At 42.2% G+C, this 15981-nt stretch overlaps 1 protein-coding gene and 1 long non-coding RNA gene across 3 annotated transcripts in view; one reads left to right on the plus strand and one right to left on the minus strand.

The window, feature by feature from the left end:
- Positions 1-6787, minus strand: part of LOC136327051 (uncharacterized) — a 32097-nt gene extending 25310 nt beyond the window's left edge. The window contains exon 1 of the long non-coding RNA XR_010729551.1: positions 6658-6787. This is a non-coding gene — a long non-coding RNA (uncharacterized lncRNA). The remainder of the gene's footprint in view (positions 1-6657) is intronic.
- A 162-nt stretch (positions 6788-6949) lies between these two features.
- NPEPPS (aminopeptidase puromycin sensitive) overlaps positions 6950-15981 on the plus strand; it is a 100446-nt gene continuing 91414 nt past the window's right edge. The window contains exon 1 of one of the 2 annotated variants that reach the window (XM_066263812.1): positions 6950-7356. In XM_066263812.1, coding sequence (XP_066119909.1) covers positions 7099-7356 — 258 coding nt within the window. In that variant the 5' untranslated portion in view covers positions 6950-7098. The remainder of the gene's footprint in view (positions 7357-15981) is intronic. The other variant, XM_066263811.1, reaches the window with a different exon arrangement.

Below are 15981 nucleotides of genomic sequence, written 5' to 3' on the forward strand. Positions count from 1 at the left end.
TTCTAGCTTCCCTTACACTTTTTAAATGTTTATTAATCTTGACTCCTATGCAAATTAAGGAGCAGCAGATTTTCATCTTCTGTTATTTAAGATATGTGACTAAAATTCCAATGAAGAGTGCTTTAATAAAATCACACCCTATAAGATGTGATTTGACAAAGTTGGCAGGCCTTAATGTCTTAAATCTCTTTTCTTCACCCCACCCTTAACCTGGGGTTAGACAGAGGCTGAAAATTATTCTCTACGCTAGGCTTGGGATCAGGTATTGCTTGAGTGAGAACCAATTCTGATGTAAATTCTTCTAGTCAGGGATTTAAAAAGCAAACAGAAATAGAGCCAAGGGTGGAGAAACTGAGGCCATCTTACTGTTGCCAAACTTCTGAGATTTCTAAGCCTCTTGGCTACTCCACTGGTCTGGTTCAACCTGAGCTCTCACTTATGTTTTTGAATTTGGAGTCAAGGCAACATCATTGCTAAGTCAATTCCAGCATGCTAGCTTCTGAAAACTGTAATTTTTAAAGACTTGGGATTCCACAAGAAATGTATCAGCATTCCAGAAACCTATACATCAGACACAGACATATGCATTCTTGCCTGCAGCAGAGGGTGTTGGCTTTACTCTCTAACTCATGTTCTGTGCACGACTCTGGTGGCTAACCTTTCATAAAAAGGCATAGCCAAACAGGTTCATCTCAATTTGAAGACATCAGCAAAGGGCCGGGGTTTAGTCATGGAGTTGCCAGTCACTCAGGATTGGTAAATAATCTTGGGGTAGTGGTTGTGAAAAAGGAAGCAGAAGTACTGAAATAAAAAGGGAGGGGTGAAGGGGGGCTAGAAAGGAAGTAAGACAGGTGGAAACATATGACTTTTTCAACTTCCTGATGGAAAGATACCAAGTGAACTCAAACTCTTCCAACTCTGAGGACCTTCCTTTGGCCATATTCGGCTGTATACAGTGTCACATTGCCAACTTCCAATTTATATATTTATGTATCTACATAGGCAGACAGATACACACACATATATATACATATATATATATCACCTGCTCTACCATATATAGTTATTATCCATCAGTATAGGATATATATATATATATATATATATATATATATATATATTTTGTATTTTTTCTGAAGCTGGAAATGGGGAGAGACAGTCAGACAGACTCCCGCATGCGCCCGACCGGATCCACCTGGCACGCCCACCAGGGGTCACGCTCTGCCCATCAGGGGGCGTCACTCTGCCCCACCAGAGCCACTCTAGCGCCTGGGGCAGAGGCCAAGGAGCCATCCCCAGCGCCCGGGCCATCTTTGCTCCAATGGAGCCTTGGCTGCGGGAGGGGAAGAGAGAGACAGAGAGGAAGGAGGGGGGCGGTGGAGAAGCAAATGGGCCCTTCTCCTATGTGCCCTGGCCGGGAATCGAACCCAGGTCCCCCGCACGCCAGGCCGACGCTCTGCCGGTTGGCTCAGCAGTATAGGATATATTTTAAAGCATATGGAACTAATCTACTTTCCTTTCTTGAAGAACATAGTATGGGTAGGCAACATTTCATCTACTCCCCACATTTCCAACGGTTATCCCAACAGCCATTTTAAGTTACAGAAAAGACTTGAGGCCGGGATCTTGTGGCATCAGCTTCCTAGGGATTGCTTTCCAACTTTCTGTGTTCCTGGTTTTTGGAACCTCTTTAACATCTTTCCAATGTAAGACCCATATTAGTGAAATTCGAGTTATTATTTCCACTCTTGAAATTGACATTGAAGATCACAATTTCTAAGTCAGGAAGCTAAATAGTAACAGTAATACTTTGTTTTGATCTAAGGTGGTGGGTTTTATAACATCTTTCTCTTCCCCTTTCAATGTTTCAGTCAGTATGTTTTCCTCTCCAGCCTGAGTAGTTTGACTCCCTAACCCAACTCCCTCCCTAATATCCTCTTCGCTTTGAAGTATCTCTTTCAATCATTTCCATTTGCTTTATATATCCTGTACACCAACTCTTATCTACCACTCTTGCTGTGAAGAGCTTTCTGATATTAAGAACATAATTGTCTTTTTTTTTGAGATAGCCTTAAACCACAGGTAAATAATCCTTTATTTTCTTTGAGAAAAACATGCATGATACACATTAGCTGCTTTACAAATGGGGAAATGGAAGCAGAGGAATAACTAAGACTTGCTTAGGTCATAGACAAGTCAGTGATAACATTGGGACTATGATCAGACTCTCAAAATAGTGCTTGAAAACTAAAGATGAAAGTATGTAAGATTAGCATAACTTTGATTCATTTTTTACTTTAACTTAAAAACATTAAAAAATTGATTTTAGAGAGAGAGAGAGGAGGGGGAAGAGAGAGAGAGAGAAAGAGAGAGAGAGATCAATTTGTTGTTCCACTTATTTATACATTTATTGGTTGATTCTTGCATGTGCCCTGACAGGGGATCAAGCTCACACAACCTTGGTGTATGGGGACAACGCTCTCAACAACCAAGCTACTCAGCTAGGGCTTTCTTAACTTTTTATTGAACTATATAACTTGCATAGGTTTTTCATTTGCAGATTTCCAAGGGCTTCTACATAGAGAAGCCTAGAAATTTCTTAGAGGTAGGGCTAATGACTTGGACACAGCACTGACTTCCTCACTCCTTCTGAAATACCATGGAAGGAAATAAACTTTAAAACAATTTTAAAATTATTTTATTTATTTTTTCTTCTTTTCCAAGTGAGAGGAGGGGAGATAGAGAGACAGACTCTGACATGTGGCTTGACCAGGATCTACCCGGCAACCCCCACCTGGGGCCGATGCTCTGGCCATCTGGAGCCATGCTCACAACTGAGCTATTTTTAGCACTTGAGGTGGAGGCTCCAGGAGCCATCTCAGCGAATGGGGCTCATGTGCTCCAACTAATCAAGTCACAGCTGCAGGAGGAGAAGAGGGGGAGAGAGAGTGAAAGAAGGGGGAGGAGGGGTGGAAAAGCAGATAGTCGCTTCTCCTGTGTGCCCTGACCAGGTATCGAACCCAGGACATTCACACACTGGGCCAATGCTCTACCACTGAGCCAGCTAGCCAATGGTCTGAGCCTTTTTTTTTTTTTTTTTTATCAATGTCTGTTTTTTGGCTCTAATACCATAGTATTGGGTATCCACCATAATTTTATTTTCAAAACATCTTTATTGAGATATATTTATATACCACAAAATTCATCCACGTGAGGGTTTTAGGCATATTCACAGAGCTGCGCAACAACCACCACAATCTAAGTATAGAACACATTCAACTCTCGTTCTTTTTTGGGGGGGGGAATTCAATTACAGTTTACATTAAATATTATTTTGTATTAGTTTCAGGTGTACAGCATAGTGGTTAGACAATGATATACTTTACCAAATGTTACCCCTGGTATTTCCAGTGCTCATCTGACACCATATAGTTATTACAATATTATTGACTATATTCCCTATGCTGTACTTCACATCCCCATGACTATTTTTTTTTTAAGATTTTATTTATTCATTATAGAGAGGGGAGAGAGAGAAAGAGAGAGAGGGAAGGGGGGAGGAGCAGGAAGCATCAACTCCGATATGTGCCTTGACCAGGCAAGCCCAGGGTTTTGAACCCGCAACCTCAGCGTTTTCAGGTTGACGCTTTATCCACTGCACCACCACAGGTCAGGCCCCATGACTGTTTTGTACCTAACACTTTGTACTTCTTAATTCTTTCACTTTTTTCACCCAATCCCCCAACCCACTTCCCCTCTGAGGGAAATGAATTTCCAAGAATACTTGCGTTCTTCATTTCAGTTATTCCATAAGAGCCTGCCTTGAGCATATTGTTAGCTAGTCTTTTATTTACGGGAATTAAACGCAACCTTCTATTTCCCTATATCAAGTCGTAGGTAGTAGGTTTGAGTTTACTCTTGACTTGCTGCTTTGGAACCTCCTGGGTCAGGGACTAGGGATGGGACCAATTAACCCCCCCCCCCCCCCATCCCTCAGCAGAATCACAATTACTGCTGCCACAAAGCCTTAGTATTTTTTTCTTTTATTTTGGTTTTTGTTTTTAAATAATTTTCTGTGATTTTTATTTAAAAAAAAAGGTTGCCTCTAGTTTTAGGTTCATATAGTGGGGCACTGTGGGCTTCTCTGTGAGGCACACACCTTATATAATATTTAAAGGAAAGGCTTCAGACAGGGAAAAGTATTCTTTCTTGGTCAGTTGGTTAGTTGGGTCAATAACAATGGAGTTGTACTTTGTTCTGGGCTCGGTACTGACAGTTATAAAAGAATTGGAAGTCAAGCTCTTACTAATAGTACATCTTGATATCCAACTACAGAACAAGTACAAATAACTCAGCAAAAGCCAGTGCTTGGGAACTGATGGGAAATGGGTTAGAGCTGGGTGGAGTTAGTGAGGACTTTCTGTGAAGGGAGGGGCATGGGTTTGCTGAAAAGGATGAAGTCTTTTCAGCAATAATACATGAGCAATGGTAGAGAAGAGAGAATGAGCAAGCTGTAAGGGCTAACTAGTAATCAGATTAGCTTGTTAAGCAGAAGGATCTATATTGAAGGATAAGAAGAAACAAATCTGAGAAAATGGTAAGGACAGTTCATGGAGAATCTTAAATGGTTATAAATTGAATTTTCTTTAACAGACAAAAAGAGAGCTTTATAAGTCCTTGCATAATGAAAATAACTTTTCAAGAAGCTGAAATACAGATATATTAGAATAAAACAAAGGTAGAGACTTCGGAAAAATAGGGAAACTGGTAGAAAATTTTCCAGGAGAGAGAGAAAAGGCTGGGTACTAATGCCAGCTCTGCTACTCATTAGCTATGACCTTGGGCAAATCACTAGAATCTCTGTGTGCCTGTTTTCGCTTCTGTAAAATGGGGATAATAGCATTCACCTAACAGTTGTTGAAAGGATTAAATGAAATAATACATGAAAAATATTTAGTAAGCACTCAATATATTATTACTCAATTATGAGTTAAGTAGATTATTCCATTATTATTTCTATGACCAAGAAATGGTCATAGAAAGGCATCCATGTCAAAAAAAGGTCCCATTTCACATGTTAGTTTAAAAGAATTGCAGATTTTCAGTCTGTCCTAAAAGGTATATAGGAGTCAGAGAATAAGAGGGCAAGCCCAGTGTCCAAGACTATGCTGTCTAATACAATAGCCGCTAAGTCACATGGGGCTACTGAGCATCCAAAATATGGCTAGTCAGAATTGAGATGTGTTGTAAATGTAAAATACACACTGGATTTCAAAGCCCTAGTACAGAAAAAAAAATATTTTTTTAATAGTGATTACATGTTAGAATAATATTTCGGATATGTTAGGTAAAATAAGATGAATCAATTTTCACCTGTTTTCTTCTTCCTTTAAAAAAATTTTTTTGAGCCTGGCCAGGCGGTGGCGCAGCGGATAGAGCATCGGACTGGGACGCAGAGGACCCAGGTTCGAGACCCTGAGGTTGCCAGCTTGAGCAAGGGGTTACTCAGTCTGCTGAAGGCCCACGGTCAAGGCACATATGAGAAAGCAATCAATGAACAACGAAGGTGTCGCAATGAACTGATGCTTCATCTCTCTCCGTTCCTGTCTGTCTGTCCCTATCTATCCCTCTCTCTGACTCTCTCTCTGTCCCTGTAAAAAATAAATAAATAAAAATTTTAAATAAAAAGAAATTAAAAAAAAAATTTTTTTTGAGGTCTGACCTGTGGTGGCGCAGTGGATAAAGTGTCGACCTGGAAATGCTGAGGTCGCCAGTTCGAAACCCTGGGCTTGCCTGGTCAAGGCACATATGGGAGTTGATGCTTCCAGCTCCTCCCCCCTCTCTCTCCTCTCTCTGTCTCTCTCTCCCTCTCTTTCTCCTCTCTAAAATGAATAAATAAAATTTAAAAAAAAAGTTTTTTTGATGTGGCTACTAGAAAATTTAAAGCTAGTTGGTTCATGTTATGTATCTGTTGTATAGTACTGGTCCACTACAACATTCGTTATTGAGTTTTGGAAATTAAGGGATTCTACATGAGAAGGTTCTATAAAGGCATATGAAGATCATGGATAAATCTTATTGTTCTTAATACTTTAAAATATTTTAAAATATACACATATTTACATATGTATTTACATATAATTAATATATATCTCTCAATTTAGGAGACAGCTACAGGACTGAGGGAGCCACAGCTATAGTACCTTTCAATAGGCCACATTGGTAAAGGGTTTTTAAATTTTTTTTTAAAATCAGAAGCAAAAATGAAAATGAAAAAAGGTAAAAACATATCTAATTTTGAATATTAAACCACGGAAACAAAAATCTTCCTAACTTTTTAAGTCACTCTAGCAAAGGTCCAAATCGCATCGTTTTAAGTAACAGATTATTAAAGGTTTTCTGACAAATTTTTTCTTATCATCCCTTGAAGATGCTACTTAAAATAACAGGAATGAGTATGGCTAAAGAGCCTCTAGTCACAGCTTTCCACTGATCTGGAGGTAAAAATCCAATTTAGGGTTTTGCTCTGAATTGGTATTTTATTTTATATATACTTAATATATATATATATTATATATATATATTTAACCCCGATTGCACTGACCAACTACCTAGGCTTCAATTTCCAAAGACAGCCTGGAGGGGGGGTGCTCACACCTTTCCTTCCGCTTCTCAAATCCTTCCCGGCTTCTTCCTTCAGGAAGACTATCCGCTCTGCCCAGCGATGCCGACAGGTGCAGCGCTGTGGGACGCCTCCCGCCCGCAGCTCGCGCCCGCGACCCCGCACCCTCCCACCCGGCGGGCCGCGGTCTCGCCGCTCCGCCCCCTGCCCCGGCGCGCGCGCACCCCGGCGGGGCCGCGCCCGGCCCGCGGGGGCCGCGCACGCAGCTGCCGCCGCCGCCACCGCCTCCCTGCCTCGCTCCCTCCCTCCCTCCCTCCAGGACCTCCTCCCCTGCCCTCCCCTCCGCCCCCTTCCCCGTAGGCAGTCTGCCCGCCCGCATTTACTCCCTCCCGGACCCTGGCGTTCGGGCTGGGTCTCTCCCCAGCCCCACAGACTCCGCGGGTCGCTCTCCTCAGGCGGTCGCCCGCGCACGGTGGATGTGGCTGGCAGCCGCCGCCCCCTCCCTCGCTCGCCGCCTGTTCTTCCTCGGCCCTCCGCCTCCTCCCCTCCTCCTCCTCCTCAGCCGCTCCTCTCGCCGCCGCCGCCGCCTCCACAGCCTGGGCCTCGCCGCGATGCCGGAGAAGAGGCCCTTCGAGAGGCTGCCTGCCGACGTCTCCCCCATCAACTACAGCCTTTGCCTCAAGCCCGACTTGCTGGACTTCACCTTCGAGGGCAAGCTGGAGGCCGCCGCCCAGGTACGGCGACCCTCGGGCGCCGGGGGCGAGCTGCCGGGCAAGCTGTTAGGCCGCGCCCGCGGGCTGGGCTGGGGGCCCGGCCGGCCGGGAGGGCGGGCTGGCGGCCGGGCCTGGGCGGTGCGGGCCTGGGGCTGGGGAGGCTGGCTTCGGGACCGGCGCGCCCCCCCGGGGCGGCCGCGGGGCGCCGGCGGGGTGTGCTCTGCCCTGCTGGGCTGGGGCCGGGGCCACGCTGCGGGAGCCGGCGGGCCCGGCCCGTGCACCCCTCCGGGGCAGGCGCACCTGTGTGGGGCATCCCCACGGACCCCCGGCCCTTCCGGGCTCGGCAGTGTCCTGGGAGAGGCCGGAGGGTATTGGGTGAAGCTGGAAGGGGTCATCGGAGTGCGCGCTCTGTCTCAGCCTCCTGACTCAGTTCTTTTTTATGGTTCTACCTCCGCCCCATAGAGGACGGTCATCTGGGACTCCTCCGGCCGCCGCGCGTTAGCGAGGAGGGGAGATTCTAGAAGGGGGAGAAGGGGAGAAGGAGAATGTTAATCCCAGGCAGCCTTGCTGAGTTCTCCCCGCCTGCTCCGGCCGCGGGGCTGGGTTTCGAAGATGACTCGCCCCTCCCCCTCCCCTTTTCCTCTAGTGACAGTGCAGCAGTGACTTTATTCGCTCCTAACCCCTAGAGAAGCTGAAGGAGGACCCCATCTCCGTTTTTCCTCCCATCTTCCTAGCTTTGCAGCCTTTGAAACAGGTGGATTTATTGCTACAGCGATGGTTGCTTAGCAGTACCTCTTTTTAAATAAGCTATTAGTTTTAACATACCACTAGTGGAAATATTCCATTACTGTTTATTGCAGTTTTTGGTGAATCATGCTGTCCCCACCTCTCCTCACCCTCTCGCAGTATTATCTGAAGTATTGTTTGATTTTTGGAGACCGTTAATATTGATGCCTTACAAAGGTCCTGAACAGTAGACATTTGTGGTAGATACCATATTATATGATGTATTATGCGAAGTCTGTAATGAAAATAGGGAACTGTTTAGCAGTTATCTTTAAAAAGAATGATAGTAAAAATATTTTGTTTCATTTTTCTTCCTACTGCAGTCAGGAGGAAAAATCAGTAGGCCTCAACCTTAAAGAATAGGGTGTGTATGTAGCAGTGAAATGAAAAAAAAATGTCGACTAGTGTTCGAATGAATTGAAAGTTGGCAGTTGTCTTTGAAAGCCGAGTGCTTAGATTAAAAATATGTCTAAAAGTATAGAATTAAAAAGAGTACGGTCAGTGGGGCATGTGTGTGAAAGCATGAGGGCTCTAGGGTCTGGCTGCATCAAAAGGCAAAATTTAACCCTGTGAAAGTCAGGTGATTTAGAATTTTTCCATTAAGAGTATGAATCAGAATTAATGCAGTTGGGGTTTAAATTGGGATTTGAGAGGGTTATTTGGGAGACAGCGTTTGTTTAAGCCAAGTGACTAGAGTGTTTGATATATATTGGCAGGGGGCAGATGGGAGGGATTGTAAACAGTAGTGTCTTGTGACTTGGCAAAGGAAGAAGGACTTAGTGATGAATGAGTTCGCATTATGTGAAAAGACTAACATTAAAAAAAATCACTTGTTTCTTTACCATGTTAGTTGGTGTAATAGGTCCATATATATTTAGAGAAATTTTTCAGAAAAAAATTGTCAATAAAGATTTTTAAATGATTACTTTATTAGGAAGTGACAGTTTTAGTTAAGTGTTAGCATATAATAACAAGCAGTGATGTACTTCTTTCTCCTTATCCCTTTTCTACTTGCTTTTCCAAAGGAGTGAGAAATATTTAAGACTGGTTTGGGCCATTGAGAGAATACATGGTAATATGCTAGATATTAGCGGGACTTGTCAATTTGATACAAGGAAATAAATGAATCTTTTTTAGTAACATGAACTTTTCAAAACATTTCTTTTCAGGGTAGGTGGCAACACAGATGAAAGATGACATTATAGTGAATGCTAACAGGTGTTATTAAAGGACAGTTGGACTCTTTAATTATATGAATTGCTACCATTGGAAGTGTAAAGAGGAATTAGCATTAGTAAAAAGTTAACAGTAGTAAAAAGCATATGTTAATGTTTTTGAAATTATTAGAGCAATAATTGTAGCATGAGGTGGTGTCTTATGGAAACGTAAAAATGTGGATAAAATTACATCTCTAGAAACCCAGATTTATAACTGGTATTGGATCAGTTTCCTAATAGTTGGAATCACATTACACAAAGTATGCAAGTTGCTTGGTTGCTTTAGTTGCAGAATTTTATGATAAGCCCAGAGTATTTGTACAGGTTACATATTAGAAAATTAGTGGATTTTTAACCTGGTGTGGGGTGTGGACTCCTGGGGGAAGGTGAAGAAATTAGTCAATGTGTGCTAATTTAAAAAGTAGTTGTCTTTTACACAAGTAAGTGTGGTCTAATTCAGCAGGTTTTAGCTTTCGAGATCAGATGAGATCAGGTGTGTTCAGGGTGGTATGGCCATAGATGCCTGCAGCAGTTTTAAAAAGGTGTTATCTTAGACCTAGAGCAGTTTTATTTTCAATTGATGTGCCATAAGAATTTTTAAAATTTGGAATATCTGACCAGTCAGGGATACTGACCTCTATTCCCAAAGATGGTCAAATAAAAAAAATGCCAACAGCCAACACAACAATAGCTATCCTGTGTGAATGAACCAAATTATACCTACTTTTTTGTCAGATTAGCAAAAAATATATTTTCTGGTGTGCTGCAGAATTTTAGTAATTAGTTTATGTGTGTCATGAGGTGAAAAGGGTTGAAAATCTCGGGCATAGAGAAATGGGACATAATCTTTTTCCTTCCTTTACATTAGGTTATTTGAGAGCAATGGATTTTTGTAGCATTTTCAAATTCTGACTTCCTTGCTTTTTGGATAATTAAAGAAATAGATTATAAGTTTATACAAGTGGCTACAATTATTTGTTATGATTGTGTAGTGATTTATACAGTACTTGGGTTTTTTCTTATGGAAATATTTCACCTGTGCCAGGGAAATTAACTTCATCCTTCAAGGCCAGAATTCAGGATATAATAGACAATCCTTGGCCTCCGCCAACAAAATATTAATGTTCGTGATGACTAAATTGGCACTTATAGGAGAGTTACAAATATAGTATTTTGTTTGGCAGACTAAAACTTGGCATCTAAATGGATGTTGTCAACCCTGTGTTGTGGAATTTTCTGCTCAAATTTTGCATATCTTCTATGCAGTCATTTTGGTAGTTTTTTATTTAAAGAATGACAAAATTAATAATTTTTCCAGCATTGTGCTAGATCACTAAATGCCCTTAAATTAAATTTGAAAGATTGATGATAAGGAATTGTATATTTTTCAGATTTTCTATTTTGTTCCTTGAACTGTATCTATGAGGAAACACCTAGGAAACTTTTATATGTTAAGCTTTACCTAATATCATCTGGTAATGAATTCTGCAGTGAATGTTATAGATAAATGAAGCTTACCCTTTGAGGCATTTAGAATTTAGAAAGAATTCACTGATTTGGATGAAATTATTCCTAAAATGTATTAATTAAAAAAATTCTGTAATTTCTCATAATCTAGGTTTGTTTTTTTCCTTTTTTTAAATTTTGGACATCATTCTGAACATTGGTCATTGATATTTATAGCCATAGATTATCCAAAACTATGTGTATGGCTTATTAATTTAGTATCTGTTCTTTTTTTTTTTTTTTCTGAAGCTGGAAACGGGGAGAGACAGACAGACTCTCGCATGCGCCCGACCGGGATCCACTGGTCACGCCCACCAGGGGGCGACGCTCTGCCCAGCAGGGGGCGATGCTCTGCCCCTCCGGGGCGTTGCCCCGGTTGCCCCGTTGCGACCAGAGCCACTCCAGCGCCTGGGGCAGAGGCCAAGGAGCCATCCCCAGCGCCCGGGCCATCTTTGCTCCAATGGAGCCTTGGCTGCGGGAGGGGAAGAGAGAGACAGAGAGGAAGGAGGGGGGGAGGGGTGGAGAAGTAGATGGGCGCTTCTCCTGTGTGCCCTGGCCGGGAATCGAACCCGGGACTTCTGCATGCCAGGCCGACGCTCTACCACTGAGCCAACCGGCCAGGGCCAGTATCTGTTCTTTAAATTTTTAAAATTTGTTTTTCTTACTCTTAGGTTATTATTATTATTATTATTTGTATTTTTCTGAAGCTGGAAACAGGGAGGCAGTCAGACAGACTCCCGCATGCGCCTGACCGGGATCCACCCGGCACGCCCACCAGGGGGCGATGCTCTGCCCATCCAGGGTGTCGCTTCTGTTACGACCAGAGCCACTCTAGCGCCTGAGGCAGAGGCCATGGAGCCATCCCCAGCGCCTGGGCTATCCTTGCTCCAATGGAGCCTTGGCTGCGGGAGGGAAGAGAGAGACAGAAAGGAAGGAGAGGGGGAGGGGTGAAGAAGCAGATGGGCGCTTCTCCTGTGTGCCCTGGCCGGGAATCGAACCCAGGATTTATGCACGCCAGGCCAACAGGCTACCACTGAGCCAACCGGCCAGGGCCGGTTATTATTTTTTTTACTGCTATTGTGCCTTGTTGCTGCCTGTTGTGAAATTTCTTCCCTCTTCTTCTATTTTACTAAACTTGATCTGAAGAGGTCTAAGTAACCAGATAATCTTGTTTGAATTTGAGAAGAAATTTCCAAGTGAGGGTTTGATGGATCCCCTTCTAAGTGAAAGGTATGAGCTTTATTGTATGGACTTTGTATCATCTATTCAGGCTTTTCATACAGGCTTTTTTTTTTTTTTTTAACTTCCCGGTTCTGGATAATTGATAGTACCCAATACAACCTGGAAAAATGTGGTCTTAAGTAGTAACTTATCTATGAAACTCTCTGAACTTTGCTACATAAATGAGTCTGTTTTTACTTGAAAGTAAATCATATTCTAATCTGTATGTGAGCCAGTGGTAAAGGACTGAGTCTTCTAAAAGCTGTTGTTGTAACAGATTAGTTCTCCAGATCTTGAAGATTTCATGTTGAACACCATACAGGCATGTAGTTCTCAGTTTATTTGGCCATTTGTAATTACTTTAAAATTTTATTTTAAATTAGGATGTATTTTAGAAATACAGAAAAGTAACCCATCACTTAAATTTAGCAGATATTAGTATTTTGCCCAATTTTATTCACACTGTGCATGATTTTGGGGGGTGATGGTAAAGTGTCACAGAAACAACTAAAAGTTCATTTCTGACTCTTCCCACACATACCCCTAGAAGTAAGTTCTCTCTTTAGGTTGATAAGTATTATTCCTATGTATAGTTTAAAAGTTTTATTGTGCATGTAAGTAGCCACAGACAATAAATAGCAATGTTCTATATATTTTTAAAATTTTTTATTTATTGATTTTAGAGAGAGAGAAAGTGGGGGGAATGACAGGAACATTGATCCGCTCGTGTATGTGCCCTGCCTGACTAGAGATCGAACCGGCAAACCTCTGCACTTCTGGCTCATGCTCTAAAAATGGAGCTCTCTGGCCAGGGCTAATGTTCTCTGTGTTTAACATTTTTACATTAATGGTACTTACTTTGATTTTCTGCAACTTGCTCTTTTCAGTGTCTCTTGTTAGAAAATGTGGCTCAACTTTTGTTTACTAATTATTGGCTTCTTATTGTCTTTAGAAATTATAGCCCTGTTCCACAAAGTAACAATTATTACAAAATTTGAAGGATGAAATTGCTTGTTAGGCAAAGTGACTCAGGCTTCAGACTGACTGGTATTTGGAATTGTCACACTGGAGAATTCCTTTACCAAAGTCTTAGGCCTGACGGGTGTGGCGCAGTGGATAGAGCCGTTGACCTAGAATGCTGAGTCCCAACAGTTCGAGACCCTGAGCTTGCCTGGTCAAGGCACATACAAGAAGCAACTATTACAAGTTAATGTTTTCCGCTTCTTCCCCCACATTTCTCTATCCTCTCTCTAAAATCAATAAATAAAATCTTAAAAAATAAGTAAAATAAACACCTAAAATCTTATGTCTTTGGCAATCAGAAAAGAAACCTCTTCAGTCTTACTATATAGTACATGTAAGGTGTACTCTTGAGTGATTGTAGTAAAGACTCATTCAGGAAAAATAATTGTCTCAGATTGCTGCCTTCATAGCTCATAGGAAACTTCCACTGTAAAATTCTTACACATGGTCAGGCTGCCTCTTCAGTAGAGCCGTTATACTTAGCTTTGGTTCTGTTGAAGTGCAGTTTGTATGAGACACCAAGAAGACTTAATTAACCCTGGGTTTGAAACAAAGAAGAATATACTAGCATTCCATTCTTTAATAACATCAAATGGTAAAGTTGAAAATGAGCTTGTTATTAACACAGTTTTATATTCCAACTTTAACATTTGTTCTCTTGTAAGCTTGGAGCCTGAAAACCTTAATGCTGAAAATCCTTTGCATTATTACCTATGTAGTTTTGATAAGTAGAACACACAGGTAATATGCACTAACATGATGGTGTTAATATGTGAGAAATCGTATACAGAATCAGTGCTATTTTTGGGAAAGCATCAAAAAGAGCAGTATTATAGTATAGATCAGGGGTCCCCAAACTACAGCCCGTGGGCCACATGCGGCACCCTGAGGCCATTTATCCGGCCCCGCTGTACTTCCGGAAGGGGCACCTCTTTCATCGGTGGTCAATGAAAGGAGCACACTGACCATCTCATTAGCCAAAAGCAGGCCCATAGTTCCCATTTAAATACTGGTCAGTTTCTTGATTTAAATTTACTTGTTTTTTATTTTAAATATTGTATTTGTTCCCGTTTTGTTTTTTTACTTTAAAATAAGATATGTGCAGTGTGCATAGGGATTTGTTCATAGTTTTTTTTATAGTCCGGCCCTCCAATGGTCTGAGGGACAGTGAACTGGCCCCCTGTGTAAAAAGTTTGGGGACCCCTGGTGTAGATGCATATGCTTAAGTCTGTATGGATATTTTAAACTAGCTGTACCCGGCCATACGTTGCTATGGCTCAGTCTGGTTAAATGGAAAAGAAAGAAAAGAGAAAGCGCATGTTTCTAATATGTTTAATTTCACAGTGCTTGTGGGTATACAATATTTTTTGTTGTTCCATTGTCTGTGCAGATACAGAGATTGGTTTACTGACTCTAGAACACACAACATATAATTGTAAAATATTTAGTATAGTGTGTGTTGCTTTTACATACAACAGATGGCGCTGTTTTTTTAAAAAGCATGTTTTTACCTGTCACAGGTGTGACATCTATATAATAGGTATTTAAAAACGCAAGTATTCGTAGGTATATAAAAACACATGCGTATTCGAATGCAACGTTGTGTCAAGATTTCAAAGCAATCGGTGAAGAACTTTCAGAGATTTAAGATTTTGAACAAATGAACATTTACATTTTTATTTATATAGATAGATTACCTTCCTTGGGCAGTACATATATGCTGATATCCAAAGTGCTATGTTTTACAGCACATAGTTCTTAAATTTTATATCATTCTGGTCAGCCACTTTATAAACTGTTAGGTGAATGCTGTTAGATGATATTCAGAGTAACATCTATATGATTAGAGCACATTTGATCTTGTTCTTTGTATGTGTACCTCAATAATATCTATTAAGTGATTACTGTGTATCAGGCACTAAGTGCGACTACAAGCACTTTCTATGGATTACCCTGTTGTTTAAAAATGCATCTTTTGGGCCCTGGCCGGTTGGCTCAGCGGTAGAGCGTCGGCCTGGCATGTGGGGGACCCGGGTTCGATTCCCGGCCAGGGCACACAGGAGAAGCACCCATTTGCTTCTCCACCCCCACCCCCTCCTTCCTCTCTGTCTCTCTCTTCCCCTCCCGCAGCCAAGGTTCCATTGGAGCAAAGATGGCCCGGGCGCTGGGGATGGCTCCTTGGCCTCTGCCCCAGGCGCTAGAGTGGCTCTGGTCACGGCAGAGCGATGCCCCGGAGGGGCAGAGCATCGCCCCCTGGTGGGCAGAGCGTCGCCCCCTGGTGGGCGTGCCGGGTGGATCCCGGTCGGGCGCATGCAGGAGTCTGTCTGACTGTCTCTCCCCGTTTCCAGCTTCAGAAAAATACAAAAAAAAAAAAATGCATCTTTTGTGTGTGTGTGGCAGAGACAGGGAGAGTCAGAGAGAGGGACAGATAGGGACAGACAGACAGGCAGCGAAAGAGATGAGAAACATCAATTCTTTGTTGCAGTTTCTTAGTTCATTGATTGATTTCTCATATGTGCCTTGACCTGGGGGCTACAGCAGACTGAGTGACCCCTTGCTTGAGCCAGTGACCTTGGACTCTAGCTGGTGAGACTTGCTCAAACCAGATGAGCCCATGCTCAAGCTGGTGACCTCGGGGTCTCGAACCTGGGTCCTCTACATCCCAGTCTGACACTCTATCCACTGTGCCACCACCTGGTCAGGCTAAAAATGCATCTTAATATGAGACGATATACTGTCTGATTTTTAAAATTTGAGTTCTGTTAGTGGAGTTCTATTATTTTGTTTATTCCTTTATTTCTTTCCTCCCAGTCTTCCAGAAATGACCTTTTTTCTTCCCCAAAACAAAAATAGTAGCTCTTCAACAAATAGCTTAATTGATTAGTGTAAACAA

Source organism: Saccopteryx bilineata, chromosome 2 (assembly GCF_036850765.1).
Source record: "Saccopteryx bilineata isolate mSacBil1 chromosome 2, mSacBil1_pri_phased_curated, whole genome shotgun sequence".
NCBI classification, from domain to species: domain Eukaryota; kingdom Metazoa; phylum Chordata; class Mammalia; order Chiroptera; family Emballonuridae; genus Saccopteryx; species Saccopteryx bilineata.